At 46.2% G+C, this 19,351-nt stretch overlaps 1 protein-coding gene across 28 annotated transcripts in view; it reads right to left on the minus strand.

Annotated features, from left to right (window-relative positions):
• phldb1b (pleckstrin homology-like domain, family B, member 1b) overlaps nucleotides 1-19,351 on the minus strand; it is a 334,696-nt gene that overhangs the window by 175,814 nt on the left and 139,531 nt on the right. For all 28 annotated transcript variants that reach the window (XM_078199087.1, XM_078199084.1, XM_078199080.1 and 25 more), the window contains one exon: nucleotides 3,293-3,415. In XM_078199087.1, coding sequence (XP_078055213.1) covers nucleotides 3,293-3,415 — 123 coding nt within the window. The remainder of the gene's footprint in view (nucleotides 1-3,292; nucleotides 3,416-19,351) is intronic.

Genomic DNA, 19,351 nt, shown 5'->3' on the forward strand with positions numbered 1-19,351 from the left:
GTCTGCTTGGGTTTCCTCCAGGTGCTCCGCTTTCCTCCTGCAGTCCGAAAGACGTGCTGGTTAGGGTGCATTGGCCATGCTAAATTCTCCCTCAGTGTTACCCGAACAGGCTCCAGAGTGTGATGACTAGGGGATTTTCACAGTAGCTTCACTGCAGTGTTAATGTAAGACTACTTGTGACACTAATAAAAAAAAAGGCCTTGTATGTGCCAGACTGGCGCTGGTCTTCCTGAAAGGAAGCAAGGTGGAGCTCTCGCTGGCTCTGTATCACCTGCATCAAATTCCACCCAATGTACACATAAGGAGATATTTGCCAGAATTCTCCGATCTCGTTTGCACGCCCCCCGCTGTCAGCGAGAATGGAAAGATCGGCGCTCAGTCAAATCTCCATTCATTGCAGCGGGACTGGAGAATCCCAGCCGTGGATGAGGTCGGAGAATTCCGGCCATTAAATTAGGTGATCAAAAGCCTGGTTAAAGAGGTGGGATTTAATGAATGTCTTCGAGGAGGAATGCGGGAGAGGTAGAGAGCTTTTGGAAGGGAAATCCAGAGCTTGGTGTCTAGGCCACTGAAGCTGTGGTCATAATGGCGGGGCGGTTAAAATTGGGGATATGTAAGAGGCCAGAATTAGATGAGCACTTAGAACCAGAGAGGACATTAAACACTGTACTGCACTTAGCAACCAACAACCTGTGCTGTAACCTGGAGCAGCTGAAATATCCAAACAGGAAGAGGGAAATGAGTGAAGAGAGAGGGTTGAAAGGTCAAAGAGGGAAACTATCAGCAGGAGATTTTAAACGTTTGGACAAAGGCCACAAGGTAAAGGGTACAAAGAGAGACCAAGACCGGGGGATCAGGCGTGGGGGTAAGAAGTCATACACGGTCGATCTTACTCGGAAGTGTTGAGATTGTAAATGGGGATTTGGATTGATTGAGTGTGAGGACTGAGAGACTGGGGAAGGATCTCAATGTGACATGGGACACATTCCCAATAGAGGGTGATAGCAGTTTGGGACTCAGCATGGGACAGGATGGGAATAATGAGAGTTCCGGATCAGATGTAGGTTATGGAAGGAAAATTTCAGGAACTGACTCAGCAGGACAGTATTGGGGAAATATAAATGAAATCTCAGGTGGAAGCAAAGTGGTGATTTAGGAAGATGATGGTATGGATGGAACAACAGTATAGAATTTAGCACGGATTAAGCTGTACACAAAGATAGTGCACTGTCACATAATGATAGAATGACAGGACACCAAATGGAGTCAATCAACTCCCTCAACGATTAAAAAACTCCATGCGATATTGACACAGATGGATGATGATATTGGCTAAGTTCAGATAGAAGTGATTTAATGCTTGTGTCCCTGAGGGGGCATCACAGAGGATGTAGACTGTATCAGGTTCAAGCACATGTACAAACTATCCCTTGCTACTTTTAGAAGACATGATTGGATTTCTCAAGATGTTCATTAAATTTGATAGAATGCGTCTAACCCAGGTCAACATTCATGAGCAGGTCTGTCACATGAGGAGAGACTAAGTCGGTTAGGGTTATATTCATTGGAGTTTAGAAGAGTGAAAAGGGATCTCATAGGAACTTAGAAAATTCTAACAGGGTTAGATATGGTAGATTCAGAAAGAATGTTCCCGATGATGGGGGAGTCTAGAACTAGGGGTTTGAGGAAAAGGGACAAATCTTGTAAGACTGAGGTGAGGAGGAATTTCTTCACCCAGAGAGTGGTGAATGTGTGGAATTCACTCCCACAGAATGTAGTTGAGGCCAAAACATTTTGTGATTTCAAGAAGAAATCAGATATAGCTCTTGGGGCTAAAGGGATCGAGGGATATGGGGGGGAAGGGGGGGGAATCAGGATCTTGAATTTGATGATCAGCCATGAACAAAATGAATGGCAGATTAGGCTCGAAGGGCCGAATGGCCTCTTCCTGCTTCTAGTTTCTATGTTTCTACGAATTGAAGGCTGAACGGAATAGGGATAAATAAATAGGGAATCAGATGGATACAATAAGAACAACTTCCTCTTGTGGAATGTAAATACCAACAGGATGGACTGAATGGCCTGTTTCTATTCTATAGTTTTCAGGTATTTTTGTACCAGATAAATGCAAGTGTTATGTTATTATTTGCATCCCTAGTGTTGGCCTATCTCTTGTTTATCATTCGCACTTCTCAGGAAATGTTCACTTGTTCATGACGGGACACAAAGGTCAGGCAATTTCCCTCTTTTACCCAAATGATACTCTGACCTCGGGCTTGACATTTTATCCTAGGTCAAAATCAGTTACTCCAGCTGATGAGAGATCAATCCTGGGAGCTCCTCCTTGGTTATGGCTCAGAAATGCACTGGGAAATGAGTTGATGGGTCAAATGGTCACCCTATTATAGAAAGGATATTATTAAACAAGAAAGAGTGCAGAAAAGATTTACCAGGATGCAATACGGACTTGATGGTTTGAGTTATGAGGAGAGGCTGGATAGACTGAGACTTTTTTCCCTGGCGCATTGGAGGCTTAGGGGTGATCTTATAGAGGTCTATAAAATAATGAGGGGCGTAGATCAGCGAGATAGTCAACATCTTTTCCCAAAGGTAGGGGAGTCTAAAACCAGAGGGCATAGGTTTAAGGTGAGAGGGGAGAGATACAAAAGGGTCCAAGGGGGCAATTTTTTCACAGAGGGTGGTGAGTGTTTGGAACAAGCTGCCAGAGGCGGGTACAATTTTGTCTTTTAAAAAGCGTGTTGACAGTTACATGGGTAAGATGGGTAATGAGGGATATGGGCCAAATGCAGGCAATTGGGACTAGCTTAGTGGTTAGAAAAAAGGGTGGCATGGACAAGTTGGGCCGAAGGGCCTGATTCCATGCTGTAAATCTCTATGACTCTATGAAATGGAAAGTCTTGCGGAACTTGTACATTTCCATCCCCAATCCTGCAAAGCATTTTCACTCAATGATATCCTTTTGACAGAATCTGTGCCGAGAATGTTAGGACCTTTTTACTGATCAATATGCAAAGGAACTCATTCTCATTCTGTCATCCTTAGCTGGCCTGGCCTACATGTGACTCTGCACCCACCGCAATGTGATATAGGCTCTGAAATTACTGAGCAAGTTACACTTGGTTGTCAAGAATACACCTTCCAAAAGGATGAGGTGGAACGGGTAGTAAATGCTGACCTTGCCAGGGACTAAAATAAAAAGATTCCTCCATTTATTAGCCTATTCAAATGTCACCAGGCTAATGTAACATGAGGTAAAAGCGGAACTCCATACCTGAGGAATGGCAGTAAGACATTGGGGCGTTCCGGTTCCCGGACATCATACTCTTCATTCTCGAGGCTTCTGCTGGGTGGTTAAAACGAAAGAATGTTGACTGGCCGAAGCATAGCATACACCCTGTCAAAGGCAGCAAAGAGAAGAGCCATCAGAATAATCTCAGACTGGACTCTTTTAATACAAAGAACAAAGAACAGTACAGCACAGGAAACAGGCCCTTCGGCCCTCCAAGCCTGTGCCGCTCATTGGTCCAACTAGACCATTCGTTTGCATCCCTCCATTCCCAGGCTGCTCATGTGACTATCCAGGTAAGTCTTAAACGATGCCAGCGTGTCTGCCTCCACCGCCCTACTTGGCAGCGCATTCCAGGCCCCCACCTCTCTCTGTGTAAAAAACGTCCCTCTGATATCTGAGTTATACCTTGCCCCTCTCACCTTGAGCCCGTGACCCCTCATGATCGTCACCTCCAACCTGGGAAAAAGCTTCCCACAGTTCACCCTATCTATACCCTTCATAATTTTGTACACCTCTATTAGGTCTCCCCTCATTCTCCGTCTTTCCAGGGAGAACAAGCCCAGTTTACCCAATCTCTCCTCATAGCTAAGACCCTCCATACCAGGCAACATCCTGGTAAACCTTCTCTGCACTCTCTCGAAAGCCTCCACGTCCTTCTGGTAGTGCGGCGACCAGAACTGGACACAGTACTCCAAATGTGGCCTAACTAGCGTTCTATACAGCTGCAACATCGGACTCCAGCTTTTATACTCTATACCCTGTCCTATAAAGGCAAGCATAGCATATGCCTTCTTCACCACCTTCTCCACCTGTGCTGCCACCTTCAAGGATTTGTGGACTTGCACACCTAGGTCCCTCTGTGTTTCTATACTCTTGATGGCTCTGCCATTTATTGTATAACTCCCCGCTACATTAGTTCTTCCAAAATGCATCACTTCGCATTTATCTGGATTAAATTCCATCTGCCATTTCGCCGCCAATTTTCCAGCCTATCTATATCCTGCTGTATTGTCCGACAATGTTCATCGCTATCTGCAAGTCCAGCCACCTTCATATCATCCGCAAACTTGCTGATAACACCTGTTACACCTTCTTCCAAATCATTTATATATATCACAAATAGCAAGAGGTCCCAGTACAGAGCCCTGCGGAACACCACTGGTCACAGACCTCCAGTCGGAAAAAGACCCTTCGACTGTTACCCTCTGTCTCCTGTGGCCAAGCCAGTTTTCTACCCTTCTAGCCACCTCTCCTTGTATCCCATGAGCCTTAACCTTCAATACAAGACAGGTCAGTGTTTATTGGGAATATTGAGGGAACAGGCCCGTGTTTATTGAGAATATTGGGGGAACAAATCAGTTTTTATTGGGAATATTGGGGGAACAGCCAGTGTTTATTGGGAATATTGGGGGAACAAGTCAGTTTTTATAGGGAATATTGGGGGAACCGGTCAGTGCTTATTGGGAATACTGGGGAAATAGGCCAGTGTTTATTGGGAATATTGGGGGAACAAGTCAGTTTTTATAGGGAATATTGGGGGACCGGTCAGTGCTTATTGGGAATATTGGGGAAACAGGCCAGTGTTCATTGGGAATATTGGGGGAAGAGACCCGTGTTTATAGGGAATATTGGGGGAACAGGCCAGTGCTTATTGGGAGTATTGGGGAAACAGGCCCGTGTTTATTGGGAATATTGGTGGAACTGCCAGTGTTTCTATTTTAATGATAGCAAGCTTTAGAAGTTGTCACATTCTGATGAGAAACTGAGTGATAATGACGGATTGACAGGTAATTTGTTGCAGTGACTTGTTTTATCACTGAATGTTATCCTCTCCCCTTCCCTCAAGCCGTCAAGGACAACATTCACAGAGCAAAGGAGACAATATGAACAGGCATGGAAATTCACACCGTTAGTCACATGGTGTTACTGAGGCTGCTTCAAATTTCTTTCCCTATTTTGAGGCCGTGTTTGCTCTCGCAATTACTGTCAGGAGAGAAGGAAAGCTCCGACGGTTTCCGTTCTATAAAAGAATTGCCAAATGTGATTGAAAATAGAGAGTGGAAGTGTCCCAGTGTTTCCCTACTGCACCTCACATCTTACACCGCGTAATGTCACCGCCCACTAGTCACTTTGCGGCAGCATCAGATTAATCTTCGGAAAAGCCTGGAGTGTGAGTCACAGCTCTGTGTCACTCTGATGCAGCTGTTCCATCGTTTTATTGCAATTAAACACCAAACCCTTCCTTCAGACTTCAAATCTCTCTCCCCCCCCCCCCACACACATGCACTCACCTTTGTGAGTGCAGAAATCTCAGAGCCAAGGCACAGATTACAAACAAAGTGGATTTTGTTTGGTAGAAAGCCATCAATAATTTGGAAATGAAAAGGCGGCATCAGTAAAAATGTCCATGGGGCTGTGCGAGGAGTAGCGACCTTCAGGGGAGGGAAACCTGCCATCCAGATCTTGCCTGACCTCCAGCTTTTAAAATGTATTTTTGGGGTGTGAACAAAGCTGGCTGGGCCCAGCATTCATTGCCCATCCCTAATTGCCCCTTGAGAAGGTGGCAGTGAGCCGCCTTCTTGAACCGCTGCAGTCCGTGTGGTGTAGGTACACCCACAGTGCTGTTAGGGAGGGAGTTCTAGGATTTTAACCCAGTGATTTCTTCTTATTCATTCGTGGGACATGGGCGTCGTTGGCTGGGCCAGCATTTATTGCCCATCCTTTGTTGCCCGAGGGCATTTGAGAATCAACCACATTGCTGTGGCTCTGGAGTCACACGTAGGCCAGACCGGGTAAGGACGGCAAGTTTCCTTCCCTAAAGGACATTAGTGAACCAGTGGGTTTTTCCAACAATCGACAATGGTTTCATCAGTAGATTCTTAATTCCAGATATTTTTAACTGAATTCAAATTCCACCATCTGCCGTGGCGGGATTCGAACCCGGGTCCTCAGAACATTAGCTGAGTTTCTGGATTAATAGTCTAGTGATGATACCACTAGGCCATCCACCTCCCCAAGTGACAGTGAAGGAATGGAGATTCCATTTCCAACATAATTGAATATTACCCAGCTCTAAAGTAATCCTGACAAGTCATTGAGATGAAAGAATCCCACCACCACCTTGTCGGGGATACTGGGGATTGGTAGCCCACACAAATAAAGAGTGGGCAACTGGTGCAGAGTTTGACCAGTTTATCGCTCAGTGTCCCACATCCACTCCGAAACAAGCTGAGATTTGGCTAAGTCTCAGTCTCTGAGAGGAAAGCCTACACAGCAGAAAGAGAGCGTCAGCCCATTGTTTGGGTCTAAACATAAAGGTGATTGGACTGTGTGTGTAACCCATCGCACCATCCAACCCTCGAAGATCCAAATCCTTGACGTGGAGACAATCAAAGAGTTAAAAAAAGTTTTCAAATCATAGAATCCCTCCAGTGCAGAAGAGGCCATTCGGCCCATCGAGTCTGCACCACCTCTCTGTCAGTGCATCTTACCCAGGCCCTATGCCCATAACCCCACACATTTGCCATGGCTAATCCACCTAACCTACACATCTTGGGACACTGAGGGACAGTTCAGCATGGGAATTCCACATAACCTGCACATCTTTGGAATGTGGGAGGAAACCGGAGCACCCAGAGGAGAATGTGCAAACTCCACACAGACAGTCACCCAAGCCGGGAATTGAACCCGGGTCCCTGGCGCTGTGAGGCAGCAGGGCTAACCACTGTGCTGCCCGAAATCAAGTTGGATCTGGTCGAATTTAAAGATTTTGGGGTGTTGAGAGAGGGTTGGTCTTGTGACATTAGTGTACCTTTAAGAGATTTTTAAAAAAATCATGCTCACAGCCTTATCTGATGTCATGGTCGCCGGAGATGTCCTTTTATTGCTCCTTAAGTGGCTTAAAAGGGGTTGTTTATTTTTGCTCTGGGTTGTTTTATGATCCTGCACTGTTAGGAGGACGGTCATGTGTTTTTGGACAGTTTTTCTTTCCTTTCCAGTGAGTTTAAAATCTCATTTTCTCTTTGGCTGCAGTTAGAGTGGAGTTTTCGACAGGACAGCAAGCTGAAAAGAAGTCTCTCTCTCTCTCTCCCTGGTTTTGGAAATTCTGCTGGTTAGCTGAAAGCAAGATCTTGCCTTTCTGAAGGGGGAAACCGGCTGTCGGTGTTTTGGGAAGCTGTTCTTACTTCAAACTCTTCTGAGTCAATCCAGAGAACTGCAGACTTCATCCAAAGGACTCAAGTCCAGTATCACGTGAGCATTAGTCTTTGCTGTGTTAAACCTGTGAAAAGGGTCTTTCGTCTACGGGATTGGTTTGATTGGAACACATTAGATATATTAGTTAAGAGTTATACATTATAATGGTTGTTTAGTTTCTTGTTTGTAATTGATAAAAGCTCTTGCTAATTTTCTTACTGTACATGTTAACTATATTCTCAAATAAACTTTCTTTGATAGCTCCCCAGTGGGTCATTTGAATCACACCTGAAGTGAAGCCTATCATGCTTATCCTAGCCAAATTCAAGATGCAAAACTTATGATCCAGACAGGCTCCATAAAACACTTTGGGGTTTCTGACCTGAACCATAACAGTCTGCACTAGCATTTTCATTAAAGCTGTTAGAACGTATAACACACAAACTGCAGGCCAATCAGTCCAACTTGTCCAAGTGTGTGCTGATGGTCCAAACAATCCTTCTCCATCTCACACAGTCCACACATCCTATTCCATTCTCCCTCATGTGTTTATCTAAATGCATCAACACTATTCACCTGGATCACCCCCTTGGTAGCGAGTTCCCCATTCCCATCACCCTCTGGACTTATCACAGAATCCCTACAGCGCAGGAGGAGGCCATTTGGTCCATCGAATCTGCATCGACAACAATCCCACCCCCCATAGCCCCACGTATCTACCCTGCTAATCCCTCAGACACTAAGGGGCAATTTACCTTGGCCAATCCGCCTAACCTGCACATCTTGGGACGCTAAGGGGCAATTCAGCATGGCCAATCCACCTAACCTGCGCATCTTTGGAGTGTGGGTGGAAACCAGAGCACCCGGAGGAAACCCACACAGACACGGGGAGAATGTGCAGACTCCGCACAAACAGTGACCCAAGGCCAGAATTGAACCTGGCTCCCTGGTGCTGTGAGGCAGCAGCGCTAACCACTGTGCCACCTGCCACCCAAGGGGCTTCTCCTGTGTTCCGACTGGGTTTATTAGCTTTTGTGAGGTGATTTTTATTAAACATTATACTTGCTCTCCAACTGAATATTTCCCTTTTTATCCAACACCACTGTTTAAACAATGCAGTTTAGAGAATCAGTTATTTCATAGCCAGCTGTGCGCAAAATGGCTGCCACGTGTCTGGTCAGCTTAAAAATAGCCTCACAGCATTTCAAAGTAGTTCTTGTCAGTAAAGCACTCATTTTTTTTTCAAGAGTCAAGGTCAGAAGACTAAATCAATACAATTCTTTTACAAAGGCCTTTTCAGAAACATGGGTTCCTTCAAACAGTCTTTCACTCAGACAAGACTCATATTTGTGGTCATTGTGGCCTTGGTCAGAACCGAGGGGATGCAAGGGGGTGGATAGGAAGTGATCTGAAGATCAAAGTTTGGAGTCAGCTGTGTTTACGTTAAATATAAGTCAGCTTTGACTTGTTCAAAGCTCCAGCCAACCTCAGATTAATGAAGGTTCATCTCCCGTGCAGTAGCCAGAGACACGTTTTCAACTGATTTGAACGGTCTAGTTGGTTTTGACAATCATGCGAGGACATCTTGTTGGCAAACTGTGAGATTAATGCTGAAATCATCCAGAGAATGTGCATGTTTAACCTCGTTCTCATCTCAATTTCAACGCCTGTGTGCAGACAAATCTCCCTGAGGCAGACAATCCTTCTTAAGGATAAATTTGCTTCTGAAAAGAGGAGTTTGCATTTATATATTTACAACTTTGATATGTTCCAAAAAACTTTAAAGTTTTAAAGTAGTTATTAGAGTCATAAGTAGGCTTACATTAACACTGCAATGAAGTTACTGTGAAAATCCCCTAGTCGCCACATTCCCAGTGCCTGTTCGGGTTACACTGAGGAAGAATTTAGCACGGCCAATGCACCTAACCAGCACGTCTTTCAGACTTGTAGGAGGAAACCGGAGCACCCGGAGGAAACCCATACCGACACGGGGAGACTCTGCACAGACAGTCACCCAAGCCGGGAATCGAACCCGGGTCCCTGGTGCTGTGAGGCAGCTGTGTGCCACTGTGCCACCCACTTCATTGGCTATGAAGCACTTTGGGGTGTCTTGAGATCATGAAAGGCCCGGAAATGTCGGTTTTTATTCTGTCTCTCTCGGTTGTCATTTCTTCTCATCTATGTTCTGCTGTCCTCCACGCCCTCCTGGACCCAGTCGAGACTCACGCTTCTGTTCAATGTGTGAAGAAAATATTCTTCAATGTAATAAACAGACTCCTTCATTTCGAAATAGTTTATCTGGGTCGCGATCCACGGAATGCATTGGTAAAACTGATTCAGGGTGTTTTGAAGCTCGGTGTAAGAGAGAGAGAGAGAGAGAATGTTTTATTGTATCCCTGGGCTGAACAGATGCCACAAAGTCTATATTTACCAACCTTCTCCTAACCAACCTGCCACTCCCAGCCTCCGTAAACCTCAGCTGGTCCAAACCTCTGCCGCCCGTGCCAGGCCCCCCTCTCGCACGTCACCCCTGAGCTCTCTGTGCCACACTGCATTCTGATCCCTCAATCCTCCATCTGTTTAAAATCCCTCCATGACCTCACCCCCTCCCCATTAACCACCTCCAGCTCCACCATCCCCCCACCCCCCCCCCCATCCCAGCTTGGTGTATTGGCAATGTCACTGGACCCTGGGGATCAAATCCCACCACGGCAGCTGGTGGAATTTAAATTCAATTGATAAATCTAGAATTAAGGCTGGAATTCTCCGGCCATTCACGCCATGCAGCCGCTGCAAGCAAGGAAGCAGAATGTGGCGCTCGGCTAAATCTCCGCTCACTGCAGCATGACCAGAAGATCCCGCTGGTGTAAACGGCCGGAAGTTTGCACCCGTAGTCTCAGTTGTTGTTGATTGTTGTAAAAAACCATCTGGTTCACTAATGTCCTTTCGGGAAGGAAATCTGCCGTCCTTACCCGGTCTGGCCTACATGTGACTCCTGACTCATAGCAATGTGGTTGACTCTTAACTTCTCTCTGAAATGGCCCAGTGAGACACTCAGCTCAAGTGCAAATAGAGGTGGGTAACAAATCTGCCAGTGATTCCCACATAGCCTGAAATAATCAATTAAAAGAAGCTCTCCATTTCTCTGGTCTCCTGTGGGCACTGTCCGCTCTTCCTGTCACCATTGGTAACTGAGTCTTCAGTTCATCCAGTCCCTAACACTATCTAACCCTCCCCACCTTCCAGGCCCTCCAGTAAGACCTTAATGCAGGTTGTTGTTGTAGAGATTGTAAAGCCCTTGTGATTGGATTACAATTGCAGCCATAAATACCTACAGCGACACCTAGAATCCCTACAGTGCAGAAGGAGGCCATTCGGCCCATCGAGTCAGCACCGACCACAATCCCACCCAGGCCCTATCCCCACAACCCCATTTATTTACCCTGCTAATCCCCCTGACACTAAGGGGCAATTTAGCAGGGCCAATCCACCTAACCCGCACATTTCTGGACTGTGGGAGGAAACCGGAGCACCCGAAGGAAACCCACGCAGACACGGGGAGAACGTACAAACTTCACACAGACAGTGACTCAAGGCCGGGAATCGAACCCAGGTCCCTGGAGCTGTGAGGTAGCAGTGTTAGCCACTGTGCCACCGTGCCGACGCAGACAAATCTTTCAAACAAATCTCTTCATGCCTCCAAAAGAGAAAATGCTGGAAAGTCTCAGCAGGTCTGGCAGCATCGGCAAGGAGAGAAAAGAGCTGATGTTTCGAGTCCAGATGACCCTTTGTCAAAGCTTTGACAGATGCTGCCAGACCTGCTGAGATTTTCCAGCATTTTCTCTTTTGGTTTCAGATTCCAGCATCCACAGTAATTTGCTTTTATCTCTTCACGCCTCTTTTGCTTCCTTCAGTCGATCGAAAAAGAATCTGTTAATAATTAGGACCATATCCTGTTGTTCGCTGCCTCAAAAATAAATGGGTGAGGTGTTACCAGAGAAATTTATCCAGCGTGTTTGTTCAGGTGAGGACAAAGCTGATACCCAGTGATCAGTCTGTCTGGTTACCTTCCCATTGCGGCTTTGTACAGGACCAATGGACGATGAATAAGACATTCATCCCTCAATACAACCAGTCCCTATCTTTGATGGAAAGATTTTTTCCCCTTTTAAGTGTTGCTTAAATATTACTCAGGGTGTTTCTTTATATAACTCAAGGTAGTGTCCGAGGCCCAACAGTCTTCAGCTCCTTCGTCAATTACCTTCCTTCCATCATAAGGTCAGGTGTGGGGATGTTAGCTGATGATTCCACAAGGTTCAGCACCATTCGTGACTCTTCAGATACTGGAGCAGTCTTTAGAATCATAGAAACCTACAGTGCAGGAGGCGGCCGTTCGGCCCATCGAGTCTCCACCGAGTACAATCCCATCCAGGCCCTACCGCCATAACCCCACTTATTTACCCTGCTAACCCCCTGACACTAAAGGGCAATTTAGCATGGCCAATCAACCTAACCCGCACATCTTTGGAGTGTGGGAGGAAACCAGAGCATCCGGTGGACATGGGGAGAACATGCAACTACACACAGGCAGTGACCCAAGGTCAGAGTTGAACCCGGGTCCCTGGTGCTGTGAGGCAGCAGTGCCAACCACTGTGCCATCGTGCCGCCATGTCCAAATGTAACAAGACCGGGACAATATCCGGACTTGGGGTGACATGTGGAAAGAATACAAGCGCCAGGCAATGACCATCACCAACAAGAGAGGATCTAACCATTACCCCTTGACATTCAATGGTGTTACCATCACTGAATCCCCCACTGTCAACATCCCGGGTGTTATCATTGACCAGGAACTGAACTGGACCAGCCACATAAATACTGTGGCTACAAGAGCGAATCAGCAGCTCACTTCCTGACTCCCCAAAGCCTGTCCACCCTGGATGAGGGCAACTCCAACAACACTCAAAATGCTCAACACCATCCAGGATAAAGTAACCCCCTTGATTGGCAGCCCATCCCCAAGCACTCACTCCCTCCACCATCAACTCACAGTGGCAACCATGTGCATCAGCTACAAGATGCACTGCAGGAACTCACCAAAGCGCCTTAGACAGCACCTCTTAAACCCATGACTGCTACCATCCAGAAGTCTCACAACACCAAGTTAAAGTCCAACAGGTTTATTTGGTAGCAAATACCATAAGCTTTCGGAGCACTGCTCCTTTGTCAGATGGAGTGGAAATGTGCTTCAAACAGTGCAAACAGACACAAAATCAAGTTGCAGAATACGGATTAGAATGCGAATCCTACAGCCAGCCAGGTCTTAAAGGTACAGACAATGTGGGTGGAGGGAGCATTCAACACAGGTTAAAGAGATGTGTATTGTCTCCAGACAGAACAGCTAGTGAGATTCTACAAGTCCAGGAGGCAAGCTGTGGGGGTTACTGATAATGTGACATAAATCCAACATCCCGGTTTAGGCCGTCCTCATGTGTGCGGAACTTGGCTATCAGTTTCTGCTCAGCGAAACAAGGTCATCCCAGTCCAACGCCGGCATCTCCACATCATGACTACCATCCGGAAGGCCAAGGGCAGCAGATATCTGGGAACGCCACCACCTGGAGGTTCCCCTCCAAGCCACTCACCATCCTGACTTGGAAATATATCACCATTCCTTCACTGTCACTGGGTCAAAATCCTGGAACTCCCTCCCTAACGGCACTGTGGGTGTTCCAATACCACATGGTCTGCAGCGTTTCAAGAAGGGAGCTCACCACCTCCTTTTCAAGGGCAATTTAGGGATGGGCAATAATCAGGGCTCTCCAATTTTATTGAAAGAGAATTAGGTGGATATTGGGGAAACAGGAATATTAAATGATATGGAAAGCATGCAGCAGTGTGGGGTTAGGGAAAGCAGTAAACGTGAAGAGAAGCAAACACAGAAAATGCTGGAAAATCTCAGCAGGACTGACAGCCAGCTGGGATTTTCCAGCATCTTCTGTTTTGGTTTCAGATCCCAGCATCTGCAATATTTTGCCTTTATCAATGTGAAGAGAAAGACTGGCCAGAATTTTACCAGCACGCCCGCCTGAGGCTCGTAAGATCGCGGAGAATGCTGCTTTGTGAGCCTTGCCCGACCTGATTTTGGGGCGGGCGCGCCGGTAAAATCAGGGCCACTGATACAGACTCGATGGGCTGAATGTTCGGATCCTGTGCTGTAATGTTCATTAGACGCGTGTTCAGTTCCTAATTTTCTTTAAGAGAAAGTTAAGACGAGGTCCAAAACCACGACATCTAAAATAAACGTTTTCCCTAATTATATTCGCTTGGAAGATATTCACGGGAATCGGAGCGGGCAGGGGACGGACCATGCAAAGGTCCATTGACCTCAGGGGGATTTTCTGGTTTTGGAGCGAGTGCGGCCAGAAAATCCCATCCATTGAGTCAAAGAGCAATACATCACAGAAACAGGTGCTTTGGCCCAACCAATCCATGCCGACCATGGTGTCTTCCCAGCTTATTCCAATTTGGCCCATATCCCTTTAATTCTAATTTGATCATTTGAACGTTGGTCGTCTTTCCAATTTCCCACATTATTCAGCTGCGAAGAGTGAGCCTGGGAAGCATTTCACTGGGATTCTACCAGTGCTACTATATAACAGGACACGAACAATCAAAAGCCTCTTCAAAGTGATTGTTTTCCAAAGTAGAACTCGAGAGTGCAGTTAAGTACCATTTGTAACAATCAGAGCTGCTGTACAGAAATATAGAAACATAGAAGATAGGAGCAGGAGAAGGCCATTTGGCCATCCCCGGAATCAGCCTGGTAAACCTTCGCTGCACTCCCCCGAGAGCAAGAACATCCTTCCTCAGAAAAGGAGACCAAAACTGCACACAATACTCTAGGTGTGGCCTCACCAAGACCCTGTATAATTGCAACAACACATCCCTGCTCCTGTACTCGAAACCTCTCACAATGAAGGCCAACATACCATTTGCCTTCTTTACCGCCTGCTGCACCTGCATGCTTACCTTCAGTGACTGGTGCACAAGGACACCCAGGTCCTGCTGCACACTCCCCTCTCCCAATTTACAGCCATTCAGGTAGTAATCTGCCTTAATGTTTTTGCTTCCAAAGTGAATAACCTCACATTTATCCAAATTATACTGCATCTGCCATTGATTTGCCCACTCACCCAACCTGTCCAGATCATTCTGAAGGATCTCTGCATCCTCGTCACAGTTCACCCTCCCACCCAACCTGGTATCATCTGCAAACTTTGAGATGTTACATTTTGTTCCCTCATCCAAATCATTAATATATATTGTGAATAGCTGGGGCCTGATAAGCTACATCCCAGAGTATTTAAGGAAGTGGCTCTAGAAATAGTGGATGTATTGGTAGTCATCTTCCAGGATTCTATAGACTCTGGAACAGTCCCTGCAGATTGGAGGGGAGCGAATACCGCTCCAATATTCAAAAAGGGAGGTAGAGAGAAGATGAAAATGTGTGATGAAGCAGCCTGCTTCAAACTGCATATTTATTTTTAAGATGAAATTTTAGATTGACCAATATCTTGTGGATAGACAATGGATCTTGTTCAGCCATATTTCTAATGAGAGGTTTACTGTAAGATGATCTGTGGGAGTCAGTGTAGACTCGATGGGCCAAATGGCCTTTATCTGCACTGTAGGGATTCTATGAAATGCTGACCTAGCCAGCGACACCTACAGCTCATGGACGAATAAAAGTACAGTTAATGGTCACTGTTACCGACCTCTGTTTTTTAAAAATATTCAGGTTGTTTCAACTGAAATCAATTTCTCAAAGTCAGTGAAAGGTCAGCGTTCCGATGTTAGTCTGAAACATAACAGAACCTCTGAAGAACCCAAAGATTATGAAGGTTTAGACAGCGAAAATGTTTTAATGTGCTGAAGAGACTTGGATCCAAGACCACAGCCTCAGAGTAAATGGACAACCCTTTAGAACTGAGATGAGGAGGAATTTCTTCAGCCAGAGGGCGGTGAATCTGTGGAATTCATTGGCACAGAAGGCAGTGGAGGCTGGGTCATTGAGTGTATTTCAGACAGAGATAGATAGGTTTGTGATTGGTAAGGGGATCAAAGGTTATGGAGAAAAGGCAGGAAAATGGGTCAAGAAATATATCAGCCATGATCGCATGGCGGAGCAAATGTGATGGGCTGAATGGCCTAATTCTGCTCCTGATGGTCTTAATAAGGAATCCAGGAGAAACTTCTTCACTCAGAGAATGGGAGAATATGGAACTCATTCCCACAAGGGCCAATTGAGGCAAAGAGCAGAAATGCATTGAAGAAGAACATAGATACACACATGATGGAGATTGGAATATAGAGGATATGGTGATGGGGTGAGATGGAGGAGAGTAGGAGGAGGCTTGTATGCAGCATACATACAGGCATGGAATGGATGGGCCAAATGGTCTTATTCAATGCTGTAAATGTATGCAATCCCGTCTTGGCATCGCTTGCTGTGAATGTAGTTGACTAAATCTGTTGTAGGCCCCATTCTGATCTAAAACGGAGCTATCACTGAATAGATAACCTTTCCCCCCTTGGCCCTCTGAATGATGTTTATGTTGAGATTGCTGACTCAGTGACTATAGATTTGGGGAAATAAGTCTCCAGCAGTGATGACCTTTTGACCTCGACATCTGTCAACGCGTGGCCCAGTTTCCCCCTCCTGGCAAAACCGGAGAAACCAACCACAGGCATAAACCATCTCGTAGATAGAGCGCTGGAGCACAGGCTGAGATACCCAACAGAGAAGTGTGCTCAGTGTCACAGAGTCAGTGCTGACTGCGAGAATCAAACCAGTGAAAAAAAATTGTAATTACAGATCCTGAAATAGTCTTTAGTTCATATGAAATTGACATCCACACAAAAGCCACGTTTGTGAAGTTAATTCAATCCAGGGTGAAGTAACCGATGGTCTGAAATCTCCAGTAATCCATGTTTAGCCACGTCACAGCTGCTGGGAATAACATCCCTGCGCTGGAAACCATAAAGCGTTGTTTCCGCTTCTCATTCATCTCTGGTACAACACACTGGGGGCCTGCCCCTGCCACACTCTCATATCTCCCCCATTAGTCGCTTGATAAGCGCAGAATGTGAGTATTGCTTCAAGAAAAAGAGACATGCTGTCAAAGATTTTTGCCTTTCACTCAACAGGACAGACTCAAGAATACCAAATTTCAAATGGGAGCAACAATTTGAACTGCACGAGAAAAGGGTGCTGATTGGTTGGCAAGGCAGTTCCTTCACCTCCATCATGGTGTTGCCATGGCCAATGCACCCAGGAACTCTCAAAGCTTTTGTTTAATTCAAAAAAGGCACAGCGTCTTTTTGTTAATTCATTCGTGGGACATGGGCGTCGCTTGCTCATCCCTAGTTGCCCTTGAACTGAGTGGCTTGCTAGGCTATTTCAGAGGGCAGTTGAGAGCCAACCACATTGCTGTGGCTCTGGAGTCACATGTAGGCCAGATTAGGTAAGGACGGCAGATTTCCTTCCCTAAAGGACATTAGTGAACCAGATGGGTTTTTTCAACAATCGACAATGGTTTCATGGTCATCAGTAGGTTCTTAATTCCAGGTTTTTTTTATGGAATTCAAATTTCTCCATCTGCTGTGACGGGATTTGAACCCGGATCCCCAAAACATTGTCTGAGTTTCTGGATTAATAGTCTGGCGATAATACCACTAGGCCATTGCCTCCCCTGGACATGTTCCTCTTGCCTCCAGATGACAGGTCACTGCGAATGAATATACATAGCTTTAACAAGCATAAATGACTCACATTGCAAGCATCGCTATGAGAATTGTTATTCTCAGATTGGTGGTCAGTGTACTTGTTCGCACACTTGTTCCGTAAGAGCTGTCCAATTGCGGAATCACATCGTAGGTCGTATGGCCAAATGACTCCCCGATCATATCAAGCAGCACCTCCCATTAGCTGGTGTCAGTAAGCACAGTGCTGACCGTACACAGCTAGCCTGTGCTTGTTCTGCTCGGAACAACTTTGGATGTAATTTCAGGATTGGACAGCACCTACTGAACAATCCCGAGTGTGCAAAGAATTGCGCTAACAACCAATTTCAGATTGTCACTCAAGCCCGCAGTGTGGCGCACTTACACATGCTAGAAGCTACATATATTCAAACGTAAGGACTTGTCCTCTGCTTCTAAAAGAAACAGACCTGGGCTTGGGGAACAATAATTCCCTGGTGCATTCTCCATGGCAATACCTTGACAATCAGAGTCAACTTTCCACCAATCAGCAGCCTCTCTCTCCTGGTACAGATTGTTGCCCCCTTTGCAAGTTGATACTCTTGAGGCCATCCTAATGGGTACAAGACAAAAGCTTTGACAGGATTTCTCTTTTGCCAGTGATACCTCACCCATTCTTCATGAGAGATCTCAGAGGGATATCACCCATTTCCAACTCTTCCCCAGCCCCTCTGCAGCTGAAATCCTCATGCACATCTTTGTTACCTCTTGACTTGACGATTCCAATGCTTTCCTGGACAGCCTTCCATCTCGTACCCATTACAAACGCCGGCTCATTCAAACTCGGCTGCCGGTATCCTAGCTCACAGCGAGTTATGTTTCCCCGTTTTCTTTGTTTTATACATTTGTGGTATGTGGGTGTCACTGGTTGGGTCAGCATTTATCACCCATTCTTAATTGTCCCTTGAGAAGGTGGTGACGAACTACCTTCTTGAACTGCTGCAGTTAAAGAATCATAGAATCCCTACAGTCCATGTGGTGTAGGTATATCCACTGTGCTGTTAGGGAGGGGGGTCCAGGACTTTGGCCCAAGGACAGTGAAGGAACGTCATGCCTTGAAATATCAGATTTTCCCTGTCCACCTGAGAAGGCAGCAGGAGTCTTTATCATTCTGGCATTCCTCTGGTGTGGATTCCAGGATTTCTACTCTCAAGTTGTTAAACCCAACTCTCTCAGCTCAAGTTCCTCATTGGTCCATGGTAGTGCCATTGGGATAGGATTGGCAATTCTGATTGGATATTTCACAGGGGTTTCATCAGATAAAATGTTGGGGTAGCGCAGAGCTTAGCACTGCTGCCTCATAGCACCAGGGACCCATGTTCAATTCCGTCCTTGGGTGACTGTCACTGTGGGATTTGCACGTTCTCCCCGTGTCTGCGTGGGTTTCCTCCGGGTGCTCTGGTTTCCTCCCACAGTCCAAAGATGTGCAGGTTAGGTGGATTGGCCATGCTAAATTTCCCCTTAGTGTCCCAAGATGTGTAGATTAGGGGGATTAACAGGGTAAATACTTGGGGTTATGGGGAACAGGTCTCGGTGGGATTGCCCCTTAGTGTCAGGGGGATTACGTGGGGTTACAAGGATAGGATTTGGGTGGGATTGTTGTCAGTGCAGACTTGACGGGCCAAATGACTCCTTCTGCACTGTAGGGATTCCATGATGCCCTTCAGGTGGACCCAGCTTCCCCCATTAACCCCTCTACCACCACCCACCATCACTCCCCTATCATAGGTCAGCCAACATATCCATCCCCTATAGTACCCTCCCTGCCACCAGTGAATCAGAAAGCAAAGAGACTATTGGGTGGTTGTTGACTGTAGTTCACACAGCCTAAATCATAAACAAAACTGCTCAGACAAAACGAACCTCAAAATCCCATTTCTGTTTCATGTCTCCGATCGTTTTCCTCATGTACACTCCTCGCAGCAGTGCTCTGGAAATGAGTCTATCATTGTGAAGACTCCAGGACAATTCTGGAGAATTGGCAACTCGACACGACAGGAATTAGGCAGCAATTGGAGACGG

This window comes from Mustelus asterias, chromosome 27, assembly GCF_964213995.1.
Source record: "Mustelus asterias chromosome 27, sMusAst1.hap1.1, whole genome shotgun sequence".
NCBI classification, from domain to species: Eukaryota; Metazoa; Chordata; class Chondrichthyes; order Carcharhiniformes; family Triakidae; genus Mustelus; species Mustelus asterias.